The 24,296-nt window shown below is 51.6% G+C and overlaps 1 protein-coding gene across 4 annotated transcripts in view; it reads right to left on the reverse strand.

Annotated features, from left to right (window-relative positions):
• RADIL (Rap associating with DIL domain) overlaps nucleotides 1–24,296 on the reverse strand; it is an 84,620-nt gene that overhangs the window by 30,841 nt on the left and 29,483 nt on the right. For all 4 annotated transcript variants that reach the window (XM_034963562.4, XM_034963566.3, XM_034963565.3 and 1 more), the window contains 3 exons: nucleotides 6,219–6,466; nucleotides 4,388–5,020; nucleotides 1,918–1,955 (listed from right to left, as the gene is read on the reverse strand). In XM_034963562.4, coding sequence (XP_034819453.1) covers nucleotides 1,918–1,955; nucleotides 4,388–5,020; nucleotides 6,219–6,466 — 919 coding nt within the window. The remainder of the gene's footprint in view (nucleotides 1–1,917; nucleotides 1,956–4,387; nucleotides 5,021–6,218; nucleotides 6,467–24,296) is intronic.

Below are 24,296 nucleotides of genomic sequence, written 5' to 3' on the forward strand. Positions count from 1 at the left end.
GTGGCTGAAAGTCATTCCCTGCCACCAGGAGGAGACACGTGGCGGCTTCAGCTCCCGTGCGGACACACTGCCCTCCACCAGCAGGTGTCTCTCTAGGGCCCACTCGAGAGTGGGAGCGTAGGCCGCAGGGGCCGCACGTCTGTATCAGATCAACGGAATGGTTTCCCAAGTGCCCCAGCAGCGTCTAGGGTAGAGATAGTGCTTTCTGCGCAAACAACCCTTGGAGAGTGGCGGTGCACTGCCTTACCTCTAACCCAGGAGCTGCGCCTTTCCCTGAAGGAGCAGGTTAGTTCTAACACAGAATCGGGAGAGCAAGGGAGGAGAAGGCTCAAAAGAGGGCCTCGTGCAGCCATAAAAAAGCACGAGATCAGCCGGGCACAGTGGCTCACGCTTGTAATCCCAGCACTTTGGGAGGCTGAGGCAGGTGGATCACCTGAGGGCAGGAGTTCGAGACCAGCCTCACCAACATGGAGAATCCCCATCTCTACTAAAAATACAAAATTAGCGGCTGGGCGCGGTGGTTCACACCTGTAATCCCAGCACTTTGGGAGGCCGAGGCGGGTGGATCACGAGGTCAGGAGATGGAGACCATCCTGGCTAACATGGTGAAACCCCGTCTCTACTAAAAATACAAAAAAACAAAAATTAGCTGGCCGTGGTGGCGGGCGCCTCTTGTCCCAGCTACTCGGGAGGCTGAGACAGGAGAATGGTGTAAACCCAGGAGGCAGAGCTTGCAGTGAGCCGACATTGCGCCATAGCACTCTAGCCTGGGTGACAGAGCGAGATGCCGTTTCAAAAAAAAAAAAAAACAAAATTAGCTGGGCGTGGTGGTGCATGTCTGTAATCCCAGCTACTTAGAAGGCTGAGGCAGGAGAATCGCTCGAACCTGAGAGGTGGAGGTTGCCGTGAGCCGAGATCTCATTATTGCACTCTAGCCTGGGCAACAAGAGCGAAACCCCATCTCAAAAAAAGAAAAAAAAAAAGCACGAGATCATGTCCTTTGCAGGGACATGGATGGAGCTAGAGGCTATTATGCTTAGCAAACTAACGCAGGAACAGAAAACCAAATACCTTCTCACTTACAAGTGGGAGCTAAATGATGAGAACACATGGACACAGAGAGGTGAGCAACAGACACTGGGGCCTTTCAGAGGGTGGAGGCTGGGAGGAGGGAGAGGATCAGGAAATATAATGAATGGGTACAAGGCTTAATACCTGGGTGATGAAATCATCTGTACAACAAGCCCGCACGACATAAGTTTACCTATGTAACAAAGCTGCACTCATACCCCTGAACTTAAAATAAAAGTGGAAAATAAATAAACTAATAAAATTGTGAAGATTCTCAAAAAAAAAAAAAAAAAAAAAAAAAAGCCAGGCACAGTGGCTCACGCCTGTAATCCTAGTACTTTGGGAGGCCAAAGCAGGTGGATCACTTGAGTTCAGGAATTCGAGACCAGCCTGGCCAATATGGTGAAACCCCATCTCTACTAAAAGTACAAAAAAAAAAAAAAATTAGCCAGGCATGGTGGTGCGCACCTGCAGTCCCAGCTACTCGGGAAGCTGAGGCAAGAGAATCCCTTGAACCTGGGAGGTGGAGGTTGCTGTGAGCAGAGATTGCACCACTGCACTCCAGCCTGGCGATAGAGCAAACAAAACAAAACAAAACAAAAACAAACAAAAAAAGAAGACCTCACCCATCCAGTCTTAAGGGTGCCCTGAAGCAATTTCCCAAAACTCAGAGCTTCCCAGGGTGATGACTAAAGAAGCAAAAAAGGCCGCCGCTTGGATGGAAGGACAAAGCCCGGAGCTGACCCCAAGGCGTGGGGAGATCCCTCGGGACTTGGCTCCCCCGGGAAGTGTGAGCCCCCAGGACCTGCTGCCCGGAGGCGGGCACAATAACCAGGTCATACTCACAGTTGCGCCTGCTTCTCTGCTAGTTCTTTGGTTTTCTCCTACAATTACAAAGCGGGAGAAAAAGCAAGTGAGAAAAACAGGCTAACACAGGGACGCGTTCAAATACACATTATACCATCGACAGGAAAACAAGCCATGCTGCCCCAGGCATCCTGTGTGACGCTGACTATTTATTCAAGCTGTGCTGGAAAGGACATTTTCCATGTGACTTCAACATCTTCCCATTCCATTACCGACTATGACCTACAAGTTTCCTACAATAGAGTATCTCACAACTCTCTAGCTTACATAACAACCGGCTATTTAAAAAATAGTAGAGGCTGGGCAAGGTGGCTCACGCCTGGAATCCCAGCAGTTTGGGAGGCTGAGGCGGGCAGATCACTTGAGGTCAGGAATTCGAGACCAGCCTGGACAACATGGTGAAACCCCAGCTCTACTAAAAATACAAAAATTAGCCGGGTGTGGTGACGCATGCCTATAATCCCAGCTATTTGGGAGGCTGAGGCAGGAGAATCCCTTGAACCTGGGAGGCGGAGGTTGCAGTGAGACGAGATCACGCCACCGCACTACAGCCTGGGTGACAGAGCAAGACTCCGTCTCAGAAAAAAAAAAAAAAAAAAAAAAAGAATTATTCTTGCCTGAGTAGTAAGTTATTATCCGGCTGAATGTAACCGTGATGGCTGAGTGCGCGTAGACTCTAAGCGTGTATATTTGGTAAGGAATGAGGACGGGGCAGTGGCGACACAGTTGCACATTCTCAGGAAACAAACGCGCAAATGATATTCGCATGGGATCTGGACAGCACCCAGCGGAGGCTTCGGATTCCCACAGTGGGTGCAGGGGGAAGAGGTGGACTCAGGCTCGGTCTCATGTCTATCAGCTCAATCTCTGGACCAGGCAATTCACCTCTGGGAGCCTCTGTTTCAGAGCCTGTAGCATAGGGGCAGGGTGAGCCCTGGTGTGCTGCGGGGAGTGGGCCAGCCACACAGCGAGCCCCAGGTGGCTGGGACACAGGCTGGGACCCGGGTCCCTCAGCAAGTGACTTACGGCCCCCTGGCTTCAGTTTCCCTGACTGTGACATGGGATGTGGCATCTACATCGTCAGGGTGGTTGTGATAAAGAAATTAAACAGCGTTTGGTTTGCAAGTAAGTGCCTGGCGCAGAGGAGACTCGGGAAATGACAATGATCGTGCGAAAACCCATGACTTCTGGCCAGCAGGTAACTCTCGGTCACAGTGGCCACGATGTGGACACACACTACAGGGACATCACCTGGCCCTGTGTCCATGACTGCACGGAGGGGACACGGGCACGCTGCAGTGGCACTCCCATCAAATCCCAAGCCGGGAACCCGAGGGGAAGAGGCACGGACACCCGGATTACAACACCCACGGTGCACAGAGACGGCTCCCACTGACCTCTGGACAGGGCAGCCTGTGCTGGCTTTTACTTTTTAAAAGTCTCAGACATTTAAAATGTGGATTTCGATATGAGAAACTGATAAGGTTTCTACACAGTCAAGTGGTTCCCCCTTCCCATGTCTGCCGGGGATAAGCAGGGCCCAGACTAGCGAGGGTCTGAGGGTCTCTGAACGAACTTGAACAACTACGAGTTGTCCTTTGGGTCCCTGGGAGCCAAGTCACTGTGGGGTGGGGCCCAGCGGGGGGCCATGACTGTGTGATGCCTGTTCCAGCACTCATGGGCCCAGGGCGGTCCTGCTCACTGGCGGCCACACTGGATTCCTGGGGACACTGGCAATGCCTGCAGCCATGGGTGTATGTGCGTGTGTGTGTGTGGCGGGGCGGCAGGGGGTGACCAGCATCTAGGGGTGGAGGCCAGGGATGCTGCTGAATCCTCTGCAATGCACAGGCCAGCCCCACAGCAAGGAGCTCTCCTGCCACAGTGTCCACAGGGCTGGGGATGAGAGAGGCTGGCCTGGAGGAAAGTTTGTCAACGCACAAAAGGTGACAGGCCCTGCACCTCCAAACTCGGATCAGGGATGGCTCCGGTGGGTATGTGCTCAACCGGCCCCTGGCAGCAAGCACAGGGCACCAGCACACACAGGGGCTTCTGGGGCTCTTGGGCAGGGGCCTGTGAGAGCTATCAATGTCACCTCGGCCTCGTGGTGCCCAGGCTCAGGGGCAGCTCACTCCTGGCACGTGACAGTGCTGGGCCCAGCTGGACCCCAGGGAGGGTACAAGCCCAGAGCTCAGGAGGAGACCTAGGACCCCACGCAAACCCCACCCTCAGGGGCAAAGGGCTGCAGCTGACACCTTGGGTTCTGGGGCTGCTTCTGGTGGCCTGTGGGGCTGGGGGGCAGCGACAGGCAGGGAAAGGCCGCCCTGCGCTTAGCAGCACAGCACCGTGGGGGTCAGATAGAGGCGCTCCCGCCTCCCAGCCGGGGCCAGCTCCGGGCCCCTCCTCCCCCAGCCCGGCACAGGACCCAGACCGCCCACCCCAGCACACTGACCCAGACAGTCTCGCGGATCCGCCTGGCTATCTTGAGCAGGAGCTGCCCGAATGTGCCCGGCTCGAAGTGGGTGGCCGAGTACTGGATGCAGAGGCACAGGAGGAAGGCGGGGGTCAGCTTGTGGTCGTCGCCCCCCGGCTCGATCAATGTCATGATCCTCTGCAGCAGCGTGTCCTCCAGGTGGGGCTCAAACTCCAGGAGCAGCTGCTGGCGCCGGGGCAGGGCGGCCTGAGTAGGGGAGGCGGCTCCCCGGGCCCCGAGCGCGGCCCCGCACAGCCGGCAGCTCTGCGGCACAGCCCGGAGGCGCGCCAAGGCCCGGGCGGGCAGGGGCTGGGCCTGCGCGGGATCCTTGAATAGCAGCAAGTAGTAGAGCCCCAGGGAGAGCAGGTCCCCGTGGTGCAGCACCACGGTCCTGTGCCCCACCTCGGAGAAGTTGACGGAGATGGGCGCCCCAGGGATGGGCTCCAGGACCAGCCTCCCCCCGGCCTGGCCGCTGTCCGGGAGCGGTTGTCGGCGGATGGTGCAGTGTAGAGGCAGGATGTCGGGGGCTGAGAGGCTGATGCTGGGCTTGCTGGAGGGGGTCCGCTGGCCCACCGTGTGCCGGTCCCGGTTGAGCACATACACCAGGCTGTCCTGAAACAGAGACTCCGCTCAGGGCAGGCGTCATGCGAGCAGCACACGGGAAAAGCGTCCCGTGTCTAGTCACTGGTTGCTGAAGCAGCTTGGCTGGGATGCTGTCGCCACGGGCTCTCCATGTCCCTGGCCACCCCCACACCAGAACCCCGACAGCTCTCAGGAACCCGCCCCTCGATGTCCGGGCCCATCCCAGAGGAGGTCGGTTTCCTGGAGGAGCACACGAGAGACCCAGGAGAGACCCAGCTTTGAGACAGCAACAGGCCAGGTCAGGGCTGGCCAGGAAACAGGCACTGGTTCTACAGAACGGGCCAAGGACTACATAACTTCCCCCAGGTCATCCCCAGAACTGTGTGGGAGCACCGCCCCCAGTGTGGGAGCACTACCGCCTGTGTGGGAGCACCGCCCCCAGTGTGGGAGCACCGCCCCCAGTGTGGGAGCACCACCCCCAGTGTGGGAGCACCACCGCCTGTGTGAGAGCACTGCCCCCTGTGTGAGAGCATTGCCCCGAGGGAAGATGCCACCTAAAACCTGGGCACAGGAGCCCTGTGGCTGTAAAGTGCTCATGGAAATGAACAGCAAAGGAGCTGGTTGCACAGGAGGGCGGGGGTAGGGTGAGCAGGGGGTGGGGAAAACAGTTGTCTGGCAGGGCAAGTGTCCGGCAAGGTGAGGCGAGGTGGCCCTGCGCCTGGCATTTGCTCGGGGCGACAGCCTGCCTGCTCTGATGGAAGTGGTGAGAAACGGCTCTGGGCAGATAGGGGTGGCATGGGCCTTTGCTCGGTGCCCCTTCAGAGAATGTGGCCACCAATTGGTGACTCAGCAGCCCCCTCGCTAGAAGCAGGAAGCAGACTGGCCCTGGCCAACTGCCCATGCCCTTCCCCAGAGCCAGGCGGGAGACCAAGGCTGGGAAGGCGTGAGGAGTTCTCCCTGAAGGCGCCTGGTGCTGAGGGCACCCACTCTGGGACTGGGGAAGTGAGAAGCCCCCACTGCCACCCACCGTGGCCTGGACAGGGAAAATGTGCATGACTCCACATGTGCCCCCGCCATCCCACTCCACAGCCTCGGCACAGCCAGAGAGGCTGCAGCCACAGAGCTCGCGGCCGACTGGGCTAAAGGCAGGAGGAGGCCTTGACTTCTGAGTCCCGCCTGCTGTCCCCGCAGTGGCACCAGGCAGTGGGTGTCAGGAGGGGAGGCTCACGTGCTGCTGGCTGTAGCCCTGCAGAAGGAGCAGATGCGGGGACTGGTACAGCGAGTACCGCATGGCGTCGGGGCCGGGCTCCTCGGGGCCCTGGGCGGCAGCGGGCAGGGCGTTCACTGGGCTCAGGCTGGTCTCACTGACTGTGCGGCGCAACCGGGGTGGAGGGGAGCTCCGGGCATCCCCCAGGGCCAGGGCCGGGGTTCCCTTCGCGCGACTCCGCTGCAGCCTCCGGGCCTGGGCGTTTATCCCTGGAACAGAAGCAACACAAGGTGAACAGTTAGAAGTCTATTAACACCAGGGCTGGGCGCGGTGGCTCACCCCTGTAATCCAAGCACTTTGGGAGGCCGAGGTGGGGGGATCGCCTGAGGTCAGGAGCTCGAGACCAGCCTGGCCAACATGGTGAAACCCCATTTCTACTAAAAATACAAAAATTAGTTGGGCGTGGTGGTGCGCATCTGCAATCCCAGCTACTCAGGAGGCTGAGGCACGAGAATGGCTTAAACCCAGGAGGCGGAGGTGGCAGTGGGCTGAGATTGCACCACTGCACTCCAGCCTGGGTGACAAGAGCGAAACTCCATCCCCCGCCAAAAAAAATAGGTAAGTCTAATAGCGCCCATGTCCCGGGTCCTTCTGAGTTCAAATCCCACTAAGCCACGTCTCCTAATGCCCGTTACTGTTCTGTCAAAACAGGTCTGGTGGAGACTCAAGGACTCTGCCCTCTAGCCACGCCCCTCAAAAAACCAGACAGTGCCTTGGCACCACCGTGGCACCCACAGAACAGTCTCAGAGCAGGCAGCCTGCCTGTCAAATCCTCAGGCTGAGGGGACCACACCTCCCCTGCAGCAGCCCAGGGTCGCACCGCAGCCTGCCCAACCAGCCAGCACCACGGCCCACAGGCCTCACACCACAGACATTTTCCTACAGCAGCCTGGGCCTCTGCAGGGTCACCACGCCGCCTCCAGAGCCCTGCCCCATCCATCTGTGCACCAGGCGAAACTCCCCTGGGGGGGTGCTCTGATGAGATGAGACGGACTGGTCAGCATCATGCCCCTACTTTACAAGGAGGAGGTGTCACTGTGCCACATCACCCCAGCCCATGGGGCTGCCGATGGCCTGCTCCTGCAACAGCATCGCTGCCTCCTTCCCAAGGCTGCCTCTGATACCCCCAAGCCAAAGCAGGCACACACACAAACACACGTGTGCATACACATGCCCACAAATACACATGCACCCACACAAAAACGCATACACACATGCACACACATGCACCCACACAAAAACACACATGCACACACATACACACACGCCAACACACATGCACCCACACACGTTAACACATACATGCACACAAACATGCGCACAGTTCAGAGATAACACACACCCTTAGAAGACTTAATATCTCATAAATACAGACACGCTCTCTAAATGCATGCTCTGGGAAAGCCAGCCGGCTGCGATAGATGAAAACCGCTCACCAGTCCCCAGCTGACCCGGCGCTGTCTTTTCTGAGCCCTCTGTTGAGTTCCCTGTACGCAGCCTTTCAGGTTAAGATCCGTCCCCATCTGTGGCGGCCTTTCCTCCAACCATTCCCAATAAAACCAAACAAAAGCCGGATGGAGGGAGGCGGCAGCTGGCCGAGGACGACCCTTACCAGCGCCAGCAGCCCCGCCGTCCTTCCCAAGGCAGCCGGCAGCCTGTGCATCTGCAGCCCGCAGGGGGCCAGGGCGTGAGGGAGGCCGCCCAGCCGCAGTGCGAGGCTGCTGGGCTGGGCTGCTCACCGCCCGAGCTCCTGCCGGCTGCAGAACCCGGCCCAGCCTGGCAGGCGGCAGGTGCCCAGCAGGTGGGGCCCAGTTCCCCTACCTCATCCCACCTGCCACTCCCACAAGCGTTACCAGCCCCACAGCTCAGCCTCATTGCACAACTATGGGGCCAGATCCGAAAGAAGAACAAAAACAGCTCCAAATGATGCTCCGGCCCTCAACTTTCTCCCAAGTCCAGGGCCAGGTTGTAGGAGGTGACCTCAGAGTGACCTGCTGGAAGTCCCAGGGCCATGGGGCAGGAAGGGTTGCTTCTCCTCCTAGAGTCCCAGGGGCTCCCAGAGGACCTGGCCACAAATGCGGCACGGGATGTCCCAGGCCTGTGTCCCCTGGGGCTGCAGCCCCAGGCAAGTGGCTCGCAGCTGAGTGTACCCTGCTCCTCCAGGCAAGGCTCCACAGCCTCCTGAGGCCCAGGGCTGGGCTCTCTGCAGGTCGGAACCAATGCTGACACGCAGGGGCCACTCCCAGGGTCTCCTTCCTGGTGCTGGGTAGGCCTGCATGTGTGCAGAAGGGCCAGGCTGCCAGCCTCCAACGAGGGGCCGGAGGTGAGGCCTCTCCTCTGGGCGGTGGCGCTGTCCCTGCACCCAAGGCCACAAGCATGACAGAGCCTCCCTCTGAGTGCAGGTGTGGGGGAGGTGAAGCAGCAGCAGCAGCCACTGCCAATACTGGCACGGCTGTGGGCATGGCCAGTGTGGACAGCAACTGACCACGCCACTCTGCTCCTCAGTCCCCTGCTGTGGAACAGCCAGCAGGACCCGTGCACTCGTGCACACATGCATGCACACGTGCATTCAGCACCGCTTGAGTTAGCAAAGCCCAGAACCCACCCAATCACCCCCCACAGGGAGCCGCCATGCACGGGAGGAGAGCTCTGCAGAGAGAAGACCGTAGCCAGCTCTGTACGTGACCACAGGGTGAAAGAGCAAGCTGCAGGTAACACGTGACGTGATGTAACACATGATATGACGCGTTGGCTCAGTTTTTTTAAAAGCACCTAAAACACCACTGTACATGGCTTATGGTTTCTATATATGCGCATGCAAAGCTATTTTTTACCCCAAAGACATTCAGGAGTAGGTTGTTTAATTTCCATGTAATTGTATGGTTTTGAGCAATCTTCTTAGTACTGATTTCTATTTTTATTGGGCTGGGGTCGGAGAGTGTGCTTGGTATAATTTCAGTTTTTTTTTAATTCGCTGAGAATTCAAACAAATGTGTTTTATGGCCAAGCGTGTGGTCAGTGTAGAGCTATTTTATAAAAGAGAAATGCACACAGTGCGTTTACCACATGGCGGCTGTCTTCAACAGGTGGCAGGGGAAGCCTAGGCGTGGTGGAAAAAATGACTTCAATTTCATAGGATTTAGTATAGTGTCCAGTATGTAACAGAATATATGTTATATATAATTTATGATAAATATATTATCATAACTTTATATCATGTTTGACTTATTTCATTTTTTTAAACTCTAAACAAATATGATAAAAATCTTTACCTGTCAAATCTGGGAGGTGGGAACCCAGGTGTCAGATAAATGTAACTGATGATACTTTATTTTTAAAAGCTTTCTTGTTGGTTTGTTTTGGGACAGAGTCTCACTCTGTCGCCCAGGCTGGAGTAGCAGTAGCAAAATCTTGGCTCACTGGAACCTCTGCCTCCTGGGTTCGAGTGATTTTCCTGCCTCAGCCTCCCAAGTAACTGAGATTACAGGCACGTGCCACCATGCTGGGCTAATTTTTGTATCTTTAGAGACAGGGTTTCACCGTCTTGGACAGGCTGGTCTCGAACTCCTGACCTCAAGTGATCCGCCCACCTCGGCCTCCCAAAGTGTTGGAATTACAGGCGTGAGCCACCGTGCCCAGCATAAACACTTTTGTTAAAGTAAAAATCACAGAAGTTTGAAAGGCCTCTTGCTCACGTGTGGCTTTGTGACTTGGCCCTGTCCCAAGACGAGGCTGCGGGAGATGGGACCCAGCACTCTGCTCCCAGGGGGTCAGCTGTCAGGCTTGTTGGGGGCCGACATGGCCTCCCAAGTTCCCATAGAGAGAGCTGCAATCGTGCCCTGTTTGTGCCTGACCTGATACAGCTTCGTCACCTGAGTCACCTGAGTATCTCAGCTCTGTGCAGACCCAGGGCGGATCTGCCTCAACTGGGACAGAAATCGCCCCCACTTGGCCTTTGGGTGGAGGGAGACAGGAGCCAAGGCACGTGGAGAGCATCCCTCGCGACGCTGACCCCAGCCACCTTCAGAAGCATCGCATGGCGCCATCGCTAGACACACAGCGTGGAGTTGTCAAGGCCCTCAGACCCGGCAGCACACTGCTCAGGAAGGGTAGGCCAGGGCTTTGCAATTTTAGGGACTGCCTGATTTGGGGGTCTTATATAGGTGTGCTCTTTGCCAAGATCAGGGTCACCCCAGGGGCCCTTATGCAACCAATGGGAGATTCCGCCAACATGAAATAAGTTCAGTGAGAAATACATCATCAAGAAACCGCTATTTCTGGCCGGGCGCGGTGGCTCACGCCTGTAATCCCAGCACTTTGGGAGGCCAAGGTAGGTGGATCACGAGGTCAAGAAATCAAGACCATCCTGGCCAACATGGTGAAACCCTGTTTGTACTAAAAATACAAAAATTAGCTGGGCGTCGAGGCGGGCGCCTGTAGTCCCAGCTACTCGAGAGGCTGAGGCAGGAGAATGGCTTGAACCCAGGAGGTGGAGGTTGCAGTGAGCCGAGATCGCACCACTGCACTCCAGCCTGGGCGACAGAGCGAGACTCCGTCTCAAAACAAAACAAAACAACAACAACGAAAGGAAACCACTACTTCAAAACAAATGAATTCTAATAAAGCAAAATGGCAGGACGGCCGCAGCCTTTCATAACAGTAATTTTAGATGGGAAGTTACTCATCTTAAATAAAGCGCCAGACCTTGCTGTGGGTGAAGGAGACACCTCCAGGCTGCAAGCCAGAATACGCCCATGTCTTCTGTTGCCTACCCCATGTGAGGGACAAGACAGGCCGCCTGGTTTTAGCCGAGGTCAGCTGTGGCCCCAACGCCCTTGTCTTCTTCAAGGACCCCTGGGAATGTTCCTGCCCTGGCGTGACTGAGTTCACTGGGATCAGAGGTGCTGCGTAGGTTTAAGGGATGCCCAGGAATCTGTATTGGTAAATGCCATCTGGAAGTTTCTAGAACAGCAGCCACGGAGAGGAGCCACTGCCAGGGCACTCCCCCTCCCCCAAAGCCCTGTCCACAGCAGTTCCTTACAGGGAGCAAAGTGACACCCACAAGCGCTGGGAGAGCTTGGTGGGAGCATCCAGTTTGATCTAGTGTTGATTTCAATCCTTCTCAGGATAAGTGTCTGTCGGTTCCTGCAGAGGAAGCCGGCGGGCGCGGGTCTCCCCTGCTGCCCCTTGTTGATCCACTCTAGTGGAGAGGCAGAAAAACAACCCGGCCCAGGAATAAGGTGGGGTCTGGGTAACTAGGACCTTGGTGGGCAGCCCTGCTTCACCCCCAGCAACCCTCAGGAAACTGCCTGGCTCCAAACATCTGCTAATACACAGGGTCCCAGCCTCAGAAGCAAAATGTACACTTTCTGACATTTTAAGAAGAGAACACAAGGCCAGGCCCAGTGGCCCACGCCTGTAATCCCAGCACTTTGGGAGGCCGAGGCGGGAGGATGGCTTGAGTTTAAGCCCAGGCTGATCAACGTCGCCAAGTCTCTACAAAAAATACAAAAATTAGCTGGGTGTGGTGGTGTGTGCCTGCAGTCCCAGCTACTTGGGAGGCTGAGGTGGGAGAATCACCAGAGCCCAGGAGGTCGAGGCTGCAGTGAGCTACGATCACACCACCACACTCCAGCCTGGGCAACAGAGCAAGACCCTGTCTCTAAAAAAAAAAAAAAGATGCAACAAGGCCAGAGGCTGGAATAGCAGCGTAGGCCTCGTAAGGGACCATGATTTGCAGACAGGTCTGCCTGGTCATGAAATGTTTGCCTTTGACACTGGGATAGAAGGAGTAGAAAGTGCAGGGCGCCGGGGCAATGGGGAAGATGGGGATGGGACGGTCGTTGTTGACATCCTTCTTCTACTCTCACAGCAGAGGCCGTAAGGAAAGGAGGGCTGAGCTCCGTGTCCCTGAAGCTCTGTTAGCGGCCTTCCTCCCCAGCCTGGGCCAAGCCGAGCTGCTGAGCACAGCCTCATCTCCCAGGTGAGATACTCGCTGCTGGAGGAAGCGGCGAGGGAGACAGCATGCAGCCACGGCCACATGGCTTTGTCTAGGCCACCCCCCTCCCCTCCTCGAGAAGGCAGTGCCTAGTGACCCACTGCTGGCAGAGAGGGCAGGGCTCTGCGTGCCGGGGGTGCACAGGGAAACTGGACAAGCAGCTGGTGACCATCACCAGCTCCCACGGACTCTGAACAGCCCTGGAAAGAAAAACACAGGCTCTTCCTGAACGTCGCTCAGTTCCTCTATAAACTCAGCCGGCAGCTTTCACCTCCTGATCCTGTTTTCTCTTCCCTCCCTGGCTCTTGATGGTTTGGAATAATGATATATACAACTTGGAACCGTTTCTGTCACCCATCCCCACTCGCGGGCCTCAGAGATGAAGTGACTAGGAGTGGAGACGGAGGGGATAATGAAACGTTCCTGGGCTGGGGAACTTTACCACTACTGGGGAACCGGAGACCATTTTACTTATTTGTTATGTTGCCCAGGCTGGAGTGCAGTGTGGATTCACAGGCGTGGTCACCATAACACCCTGCAGCCTCGAAATTCTGGCCTCAGGGCCTCAGAATAGCTGGGACTATAGGTGCGCACCCCCATGCCCGGCAAGAGACAATTTTTTTTTTTTTTTTTTTGAGAAGGAGTCTTGCTCTGTCACTCAGGCTGGAGGGCAGTGGTGCCATTTCAGCTCACTGCAACCTCTGCCTCCCGGGTTCAAGCGATTCTTGTGCCTCAGTCTCCCGAGTAGCTAGGATTACAGAAGCCCACTACCCCCCACCCCCGCCAGCTAATTTTTTGTATTTTTAGTAGAGATGGGGTTTCGCCATGTTGGCCAGGATGGTCTCGATCTCCTGACCTCGTGATCTGCCTGCCTTGGCCTCCCAAAGTGCTGGGATTATAGGCGTGAGCCACCGTGCTCGGCCAAGAGATGATTTTAAAGTGGCCCCTAGTAACAACCGGGGACGCGCTGCTAAATAAACTCTGCAGTTACTGCTGCAAAACACAGAGGTCAGATGGGCCTGAAACGAGTCTTCTGTTAGCTGAGGCACCCTTTTCTAAGCTAGCAAAGGACACAGAGCCGTAAGACCATCAAGCAGTCCTTGAAGGAAAATCATTTCAAATGTACAAAAAAGAACTTCTCATGCATCATTTGGTAAGCATTTCTCTATGCCATGGCCAGCCTGACTCTGGGCATTTTGCATCTAATTCCATTTTATTCTCATTATAGAAACCCTACAAAGGCTGGGCACGGTGGCTCATGCCTGTAATCCCAGCCCTTTGGGAGGCTGAGGCAGGTGGATCACCTGAGGTCAGGAGTTCAAGAGCAGCCTGGACAACATGGGGAAACCCCGTCTCTACCAAAAATACAAAAATTAGCCAGGCATGGTGGTGGGTACCTGTAATCCCAGCTACTCGGGAGGCCGAGACAAGAGAATTGCTTGAACCCATAAGGCGGAGGTTGCAGTGAGCCGAAATCACGCCACTGCACTCCAGCCTGGGTGACAGAGCGAGACTCCATTTCAAAAAAAAAAAAAGCCTTACGAAGGAACTGTGGCTAGACAGGAACATATTAGCCTCGTTTTGGGAACCAATTCTGCCATTAGGGAAACAATTCTAGGGAGAATGTATATGTAACTTCCTCTTGCCATCAGGAACAAGACAAGGATGCCTGCTGTAACCACTTCTCTTCAACTTTGTACTAGGTCCTAGCCAGTACAACAGGCAGGGAAAAATAGGGGAAAGATACAGGATTGAAAACAAAGAAGTTGCCAGGCGCAGTGGCCAACACCTGTAATCCCAGCACTTTGGAGGCCGAGGCGGGCAGATCACGAAGTCAAGAGATCAAGACCATCCTGGCCAACATGGTAAAACCCTGTCTCTACTAAAAATACAAAAAATTTGCTGAGTGTGGTGGCACGCGCCTGTAGTCCCAGCTACTCGGGAGGCTGAGGCAGGAGAATTGCTTGAACCCGAGAGGCAGAGGTTGCAGTGAGCCGAGATCGCACCACTGCACTCCAGCCTGGCAACAGAGTGAGACTCCGTCTAAAAAAAACAAGAAAAGAAAAGAAAGAAGTTCAATTATCATTTTGCAGACAATGTGATTGTGTATGTAGGAAATGCAAAAGAATCTATGGAAAAATTATTACAATTAACAAGTGAATTTAGCAAGGTGACTAGACATGGTGAATAAGCAAAATTCAGGCTGTTTTGTTTTGTTTTTGAGACAGGGTCTTGCTCTGTCACCCAGGCTGGAGTGCAATGGCACGATCACAGCTCACTGCAGCCTCCACCTAACTGGGCTCAAGCAATCCTTCTGCCTCAGTCTCCCAAGTAGCTGGGACTACATGTGCACACCACCACGCCCAGCTAATTTTGTATTTTTTGTAGAGACAGGGTCTCACTATTCTGCCCAGGCTGGCCGAAACTCCTGTGCTCAGGTAATCCTCCGGCCTCAGTCTCCCAAAGTGCTGGGATTACAGGTATGAGCCACTGCACCTGGCCAGTAATATATTTAAAGATCAGAAGCAAATCATGTCGGATTCATGACCCAGGAGTCAACCACATGTGGCCCCTGAGTGCTAGGACTGAGGAAAGGGACCGAATTAAGAAACGAGGGGTGTTAGAATTTGACCTACATAGGAAAAAAAAAAAAGGAAGAAAGAAGCGAGAGGTGTCCCGTATATGAAAATCATATTTACAGAATACTTTAGAAACCTAACCTAAAGAAAGCTAATGTAGGCTGGGCATGGTGGTTCATGCCTGTAATCCCAGCACTTTGGGAGGCTGAGGCGGGAGGATCACTTGAAGCCAGGAGTTTGTGAGCAGACTAGGCAACACAGCAAGACCCCAAATCCACAAAAATAAAAAGATGAACCAGATGTGGTGGGACACATCTTAGTCCCAGCTATTCAGGAGGTGGAAGCAGGAGTACCACTTGAACCCAGGAGATGGAGGCTGCAGTGAGCTATGATTGTGCCACTGGGCTCCAGCCTGGGTGACAGAGCAAGACCTCATCTCTAATAAATGAAGTCAGAAAATGAAGGCATATTCTGAGAAAACACCAGAATCCCATCTCTAATCGATCAATAAATGAAGTAAATGAATGCATACACTAAGAAAACACCAGAATGAAAAGCACCAAAGCGTTGAAAATGATTCTCTCCGGGAGGTGACCTGACACGTGATTTCTCCTCCTTTCTCTATACTTTCACTTACTTTCCAAATTTTCGGCAAATTGAGAGGTTCCATTTTTTTAGACGGGGAAGAAATTATTTTTTTACATACTCTAGGGTATTATTTCCATGATGAAACTTGGACCGCCTCACACTAATTAGAGTCTTACTCAGGGAACAACAATCGCGCCCTCTGAAAAGCAACTGAAAACCTAATTAAGATAATGGGTAACTGAGGAGATAAAATGCTTAAGCCATTTGTTAGGCAGACACAGATGGAGACAGAGCTCTCCGGGGCTGTGCCGAGGAGAGAGCAGCGTGGCGTAACCGAGAACTTCCTCCAGCCGAAACCAGGGGCCGTAGCCAGTTACCCCGGGAAGCTGTGAGCCCTTCATTAGAGAGGGTCACGGTGACCAGCGAAGCACAGTCCTGCTCACCGCGTCCAGCATGGCGCTGGGCACGCCACCAACAGCGACAGCCCTATGGAAGGCGCTGTTTCATCTCAGGCACCACTGCTTATTTGTCTCTTTTGTCCCAGAGCTACAATCTTCTTCTTCTTTTTTTTTTTTTTAAAGAGACGGAGTCTCGCTCTGTCACCAGGCTGGAGTGCAGTGGTGCGATCTTGGCTCACTGCAACCTCCGACTCACTGCAACCTCCGACTCCCTGGTTCAAGCGATTCTCCTGCCTCAGCCTCCTGAGTAGCTGGAATTACGGGTGCCTGCCTCCATGCCCAGCTAATTTTTATATTTTTAGGAGAGACGGGGTTTCACCATGTTGTCCAGTGTGGTCTCGATCTCCTGACCTCGTGAGCCACCCGCCTCAGCCTCCCAAAGTGCTGGGATTACAGGCATGAGCCACCGCGCCCGGCCCTATTGTTTTTTTAAGTATCTTGAGTTTTAACTTTGGTGGGGGAGTCTTCCCTTGCCATCTAGAAAATGATTCCAACTCCCTTCCCTCCCCTGCATCTGTCTTTTTTTTTTTTTTCGAGACGAAGTCTTGCTCTTGTTGCCCAGGCTGGAGTGCAGTGGTGCTGTCTCAGCTCACTGCAACCTCCGCCTTCCAGGTTCAAGCAATTCTCCTGCCTCAGCCTCCCAAGTAGCTGGGATTACAGGTGTGTGCCACCATGCCTGGCTAATTTTCGTATTTTTAGTAGAGATGGGGTTTCACCATGTTGGCCAGGCTGGCCTCAAAACTCCTGACCTCAGGTGATCCACCCACCTCAGCCTCCCGAAGTGCTGGGATTATAGGCATGAGCCACCGTGCCCAGCCACAACCACATTTTTTAATGGACAAGGATTTGAATAAACATTTCTTCAAAGAATAAATATACATGGCCAATAAGTACAGTAAAATACAATAAAAAATGCTCAACATCATTAGTCATTTGGGAAATGCAGAGGAAAACCAAAATAAGATACCACTTCACACCCACTACCATGGTTATAATAAAAAAGGTAAACAGGCCAGGCATGGTGGCTTACACCTGTAATCCCAGCACTTTGGGAGGCCAAGGTGGGTGGATCACTTGAGGTCAGGAGTTCAAGACCAGCCTGTCCAAGATGGTAAAACCCCGTCTCTACTAAAGATACAAAAATTACCTGGGGGTGGTAGCAAGTGCCTGTAATCCCAGCTGCTCATGAGACTGAGGCAGGAGAATCGCTTGAACCCAGGAGGCAGAGGTTGTAGTGAGCCAAGATGACGCCAATGCACTGCAACTGGGCAACAGAGCAAGACTCCATCTCACCAAACAACAACAACAAAAAAGGTAAACAATATCAAGAGTGCAGAAAGACTGGACCCCTCATACACGATTGCTGGAAAGTAAGATGGTGCAGCCATTGTGGAGAACAGCTTGTCGGTTTGTTAAAATGTTACACATGAATTTACCTGTGACTCATAAGTTCAACTCCTAGGTATATGCCCAAGAGAAGTAAAAAATACACATCCACGCAAATGCTTATGCACAAATGTTCACAGCAGCATTATCCAGAATAGTCAACAAGGGAGAAATAATCCAAATGTCCATCAACGGGTGAACAGATGAACAAAATCTATCCATACGATAGGCTACTGTTTAGCAATGAAAAGGAACAAAATACTGATGATACCTCTTACAACATGGATGAGCCTCAAAAATATGCTACGTGAAAAAAGCTAGATGCAAAAAAAAAAAAAACACACACACACAGGTATGACTCTATATATATGAAATATCTGGAAAAAGCAAATGTATAGAGCCAGAAAACTGATCAGGGGCTGCCTGGGTCTGGGGGTGGGACCGGCTGACTGCTAATAGACACAAAGGATCTTTTGGCGATGAAAACGTGCCGGCCGGGTGCGGTGGCTCTCGCCTGTAATCCCAGCAACTTAGGGAGGCCGCGGCAGGCGGATCGCTTGAGCTCAGGAGTTCGAGACCAGCCTGGGTGACATGGTGAAACCCTGTCTCTACCAAAAATACAAAAATTAGTCAGGCATGGTGGCACACATCTGTAGTCCCAGCTAACTCGGGAGGCTGAATTGGGAGGACTGCTTGAACCTGGGAGATGGTGGAGGTTGCAGTGAGCTGAGATCACACCACTGCACTCCAGCCTGGGTGACTGCACAGACTGGGTGACTGAGTGAGACCCCGTCTCAAAAAAAAAAAAAAAATTGCTAAGACTGGACTGTGATGATGATGATCACACAACTTTGTAAATTTACTAAAAATTCATTCAATTGTATACTAAAAACAGGTAATTTTATGGTATAAAAATACCTCTTATAATAAAAGTTTTTTTTAAAAAAACCCAGCAAATAGGCCAGGCACGGTGGCTCACGCCTGTAATCCCAGCACTTTGGGAGGCCGAGGCGGGCGGATCACGAGGTCAGGAGATCGAGACCACAGTGAAACCTTGTCTCTACTAAAAAAATAGAAAAAATTAGCCAGACGTGGTGGCAGGCACCTATAGTCCCAGCCACTCAGGAGGCTGAGGCAGGAGAATGGCATGAACCCGGGAGGCAGAGCTTGCAGTGAGCCGAGATCATGCCACTGCACTCCAGCCTGGGTGACAGAGTGAGACTCCGTCTCAAAAAAAAAAAAAAAAAAAAAAAACCCAGCAAATACATTTCTTTACGTCATAAGCCCCCAGTCCAACAGAGACAAGGAAGATAGCTCCGAGAAGCTGAAATTGATAAGATATCGAATATATCTGAACATCTTAAAAGAGGGAAGACAACAGAGTGTTAAGGGAATGCGGAAATAATGAAAAGTAGCAAGGAAAAGAATGGACAAGCAAGAAGGACAATAATTAACTACAAAGAAAAATAAAAGTTGGACAGGAAGGAAAAACAATATTCGTATAGACCCATCTTTAGTTGTGAAAAGCTATACATGATCATAAAAAGGTAAACCCTGATTATTAATTTTAAAAAAAAACATGGCTATATTGAGAAGATCGGGCAATAGGAATTGGAAATTTGGAGAGGCGGGTGGTGAAAAGACCTAAGTTCTCATTTTCCACTGAAGGAAGTCACTAGAAAATGTCTGAAATTTTTAAAAATCAAGACATAGTAGGATACGTTTGTTAAAGATAGGGAATTAGGCCGGGCATGGTGGCTCACACCTGTAATCCCAGCATTTTGGGAGGCCGAGGCGGGCAGATCACCTGAGGTCAGGAGTTTGAGACTAGCCTGACCAACATGGAGAAACCTCGTCTCTAATGAAAATACAAAATTAGCCGGGCGTGGTGGCGTATGCCTGTAATCCCAGCTACTCGAGAGACTGAAGCAGGAGAATCGTTTGAACCTGGGAGGCAGAGGTTGTGGTGAGCCGAGATCGTGCCATTGCACTCCAGCCTGGGCAACAAGAGGGAAATTCTGTCTCAAAAAAAAAAAAAAAAAAGGAATTAAAAGCCAGAAAGAAAGAGTTCACAGTTGAAAGTGGTTATGGGGAGTTCAAAACTGGGAACAAGGAACGGCTATGGCAGAGAACTGCTGTTTTGCTTTTAATCAGTAATGAGAAACTATTGCTTTAACTGTGCACATATATATATAACCTTGGTGAAAATAAGTAAAAATATTTAAGTGTACATAGTTTTCATTCTACTGCAAGTATGAATTAATGAATGAATGAACGTTGATGGGATCAATCCCATCAACTCCTAAACACACGTGTTTATCTTCTAACATCTCTGGAACTGGAAGGCATCCTGTATTCTGTGGAATGTCGGCCAGGCTGCAGCTGTGAGGCTACAGCTTGGTTTTTGTTGCCTGGGGCAAGGTTCTGAAACATTTCAGTTCATTCAGGACCATCCAAGGCATGAACATGCCTTCCAGCTGTTATCTGCAACAAACCTGCAGACCGAATGGCAGGTGGCTTGGAAGAATGTACTAGAGACAGCAGGGGGTGCCACATCACCAATCCTCTTGAGGACAAAGAAAATGATACTGTGTGGGGAGTGTGGACAGGGACGGCTCTCATTTGAAAAGACTTACACTCTAAATTCATTTCACTCCTGCATACCTTTCTGCGTACGCACAAAATGAACACAGATCAAAATCTGTGTTGAAATAAATCTTTAGCTACAATATAGCTTAAGTACAAAAATAAAAATCCTAGGTAATAAGAAAGTATTATGTCCTAGTTTAATTGTATTTTTTATGGTGGTTAACACTGGTGATCTTACTACTGATAACATCTTTTATTTGGTGAAATATAGTATATGTAGGAATGTATGTTGCAAAATTGTTCCTAACAATCCCCAAATACATAGAGTGTTTCGTCTACACCAAGGAATATTCCATAACCATTAAGATGAATGAATTGGAGGTATAACACACGATGTAATTTCCAGAGAGGATCTGGTATGAAAAATACAGAAAAGTAAGTATATGATTCCCTCATTGTTTTCTTTTTATTTTTTTCTTCATTCCTTTTACCCACACTACACAGACGATCCCTTAAAAAGAAAAAAAGAAAAAAAAAACCTTTGACAGAAAGAACCCTGTATGTATGTATATACATGTGTAAGAAGTCCCCTGCAGAATAATATAAGCACAGAAAAAGCATGGAAGGTCACTATGGTGGGCAGAATTCTAAGATGGCTCCATGGTCTCTGCCCCCCTGGGCTCACTCTGTGATTATGCTGCATGGCAGAAGAGATTCTGCAGATATAATTAAGGTTGTCTATCAGCTGACCTTGAGATATGGAGGTTATTTGCTGGGCCGAACCTAATTACGTGTGCTCCTTCAAAGCCCAGAGTTCTCTCCAGCTGGTCACGGAAGAGAAGTCAGAGAGGTTTGAAGTATGAGACGTGTGTGATGCCAGGGCAGTTGTCCAGGGCATCACGGGGCAACCTGACAACAGTCACTGGGAGCTGAGAGTGGTCCACGGCTGTGAGCCGGTGAGAGACGAGGGGAGAGATGCAGAGACTTCAGTCCTAAAACCACAAAGAATTGAACTCTGCCAACAACCTTGTGAGTCTGAAAGAGGCCCCTGAGCTCCAGAGAGGAACGCAGCCCAGCCGATACCTTGAGTGCAGCCATGTGAGACCTGGGCAGAGGGTCCAGCTCTCCCGTGCCCAGACTCCTGACTTGTGGAAAATGTAAGTTAAATAGTATAGTTTTAAGCTGCACTTGTAGTTGCAAGCAATAGAAAACAAGTTCAGGGCCGAGTTTGGTGGCTCACACCTGGAATCCCAGCACTTTGGGAGGCCAAGGCAGGTGGATCATCCGAGGTCAGGAGTTCAAGACCAGCCTTGCCAACATGGTGAAACCCCATCTCTACTAAAAATACAAGAAAAAGTAGCCGGGCATGGTGGCACACACCCGTAATCCCAGCTACTTAGGAGGCTGAGGCAGGAGAATCATTTGAATGTGGGAGGTGGAAGTTGCAGTGAGCCGAGCTCATGCCATTGCCTGGGTGACAAGAGCAAAACTCCGTCTCAAAAAAAAAAGAAAAAAAGAAAAGAAAAGTTCAGATTTTAGGGCCAGGAAATGGGGTGCTACTGTAACAAATACCTAAAATGTGAAGGTGCTTTGGTAACCAGGCAATAGGTGGAGGCTAGAAGGACTCTGAGAAGCAGGATGGGAAAAGTCTAGATTCCCTTGAACAGGCTACTAGGAAATGTGCACAGTAAAGACATTGCTTCTTTCTCAGAATAAAGTGAGAACTTTCCTAAATCACCTCAGAGAAAGGCAAAATTGCTGCAAACAGCAGAAACCTAGATGCTCACAAGGCTGCCAGCGAAGGCTCAGAAGGAAGCGAGGGGCATGTTACTGGAAACTGGAGGAAGGTGGGTTCTTGTGATGTGAGGGCAGGGAGCTCACTGAATATGTCATCCTGCAATTGCTGGAAAGAGAATTTGCAAATGGTGAACCTGAAGAGATGGCTGAGGAGGTTTCCAAGCAGAGTGTAGAAGGTGCTGCCTGGTTTCTTCTTGCTGCTTATGGTTAAGAGGCAACAGGAGAGAGAGAAATTAACGAACTGTTCAGCAAAAAAAGAACCAGGACTGGACAAGTTTGAAAATGCGCAGCCTTCCCAGATGACAAGAGATGCCAAAAGTCAGAAATGGCTTCTGATGAGAGGCACAGAGGAAAAACCAAGTGTGGGTCTAGACAACCCTTTGCTGAAACCCAGGAAGACCAAAAGGTCAGGGTACCTGGCCACATAAATGACTCAGTAGAGTCAGGGTGTTCCTCATATATTTTTCTTAGTCAAAACAGAGGACCTCAAGAAAGTTCAAGAGCACTGTCCCTCCACCATCTCACCAGAAGCTGAAAGTAGAGAAGGGATTATCTCAGAGACATTTATGGATGTGGCTTCTGCCTACTGGAGTGAATTCTCAGGAAATCCTCATCCGGCCCACAGGCTTTTCAGAAAATTATACCAGCAGAAACACTGGCTGGCCTAGACTGAAGGGAACAGAGACACTGAAAAATGAAGGGGGTGGCTACAGACAGGAAGTGGCTGATAGACATGCTACCGTCCATGCAGAGGGAAAGGTGACTCAGAGGATGAAGCCAAGATCCCAGAGGGTGGCACCAAGAGGACAGAGGGCAGAGCTGAGAGACTACCCTAGGCCTTGGAACGGAACAAAAGAACTTCCACTGGAATTTACCTCACTAGAGTTCAAAAATGCTTTGGGCCAGGCCAGTGGCACCTTTTTACCTTCCATTTTCTCCTATTATTTATTTACATATTTATTGAGACAGGGTCTAGCTCTGTTGCCCAGGCTGGAGTGCAGTGGCATGTTCAAAGCTCACTGCAACCTCAGACTCCTAGGTTCAAGCAATCCTCCCATCTAAGCCTCCTAAGCAGCTGGGAACACAGGTGTGTGCCACCAAGCCTGACTAATTTTTTATTTTTTGTAGAGATGGGGGTCTTGCTATGTTGCCCACATAGCACAGAGTGGCTGGGATTACAGGCATGTGCCACCACACCCTGATAATTTTTGTGTTTTTGGTAGAGATGGGGTTTCACCATATTGGCCAGGCTGGTCTCAAACTCCTGACCTCACGTGATCCACCTGCCTCGGCCTCCCAAAGTGCTGGGATTACAGGCGTGAGCCACCACGCCTGGCCCATTTCCCTCACTTTTGAACCAGAGTGACTGTTACCCTATGCCTGTCCCACCCTTGCAAGTTGGGAGGGTTGGGGCAGATACTTGTGTCTTTAGTGTTACAGGTCCACAGATGGAAAGAACTAGCGCCCCAAGAGTGGTACTTAATGGATTATACCCAGACACCCCATTCACACCTGATTTAGATTAAGATGATGAGATTTTAGACTTGAACTGATACTATAATAGGATGAGACTGGGGGACCTTGAGATGGGGTGAGTGTATTTTGCATGCGGGTGTAACTATGGATCACTGGAGGCCAGAGGGCAGACTGTGGCAGCCAGAATTCTAAGATGACCCCCAGTGACTCTTGCTTTGCATAACCCGCCCTCCAACCTTGAGCGTGAGTGGGAACTGTTCGTATCATTTCATGATTATGTTTTGTTGTATGGCAAAAGTGATTTTTGCAGATACGTAAATAAGTTTTCTCATCAGTTCACTTTGGGTTCATCAAAAGGGAGATTATCCAGGTGGGCCTCACCTAAACACATGGGCCTTTTAAATAGCAGAAAGGAAGTCAAATACTCAAAGAATGATGGAGATTCCATGTGCCACTGGTGACTTTAAGATGCTGGGGGTAGGCCGGGCGTGTTGGCTCACACCTGTAATCCCAGCACTTTGGGAGGCCAGGGCGGGCAGATCACCTGAGGTCAGGAGTTTGAGACCAGCCTGACCAACATGGAGAAACCCCGTCTTTACTAAAAATACAAAATTAGCCAGGCATTGTGGTGGGTGCCTGTAATCCCAGCTACTTGGGAGGCTGAGGCAGGAGAATCGCTTGAACCTGGGAGGCGGATGTTGCGGTGAGCCGAGATCACGCCACTACACTCCAGCCTGGGCAACAACAGCGAAACTCTGTCTCAAAAAAAAAAAAAAAAAAAATGCTGGGTGTACATGGAAAGTTATTTGGAAGTGATTTTGAACTTCTAAATATATGTGTGTTGTGAAAGAGAAGACTATCATTGCCATTTACTAGACATTCTCTCCTTCCTCTTAATAGCATAAGCCCTAAGCTATCGGTGAGGTGATGTACCCAGCTAAGAAAAGAGACATTTTCCTGTCTCCCTTGCAGGTAGGCACAGCCATGTGACTACGGTGCAGTCAGTGAAAGATGAGGAGATGCCGCTGTTGGGACTTCTCTGAAAGCTCCATAGGTGGGCAGTTTGCAGGTACACCTTTGCCCTTCCCCATCTTCCTTCTTTCTTCCTGCCTTAAATGAAGATGTGATGGCAGGGGCCCCATTCACCATCCTGCACCTTGAGGTAACC

Source organism: Pan paniscus, chromosome 6, assembly GCF_029289425.2.
Source record: "Pan paniscus chromosome 6, NHGRI_mPanPan1-v2.0_pri, whole genome shotgun sequence".
NCBI classification, from domain to species: domain Eukaryota; kingdom Metazoa; phylum Chordata; class Mammalia; order Primates; family Hominidae; genus Pan; species Pan paniscus.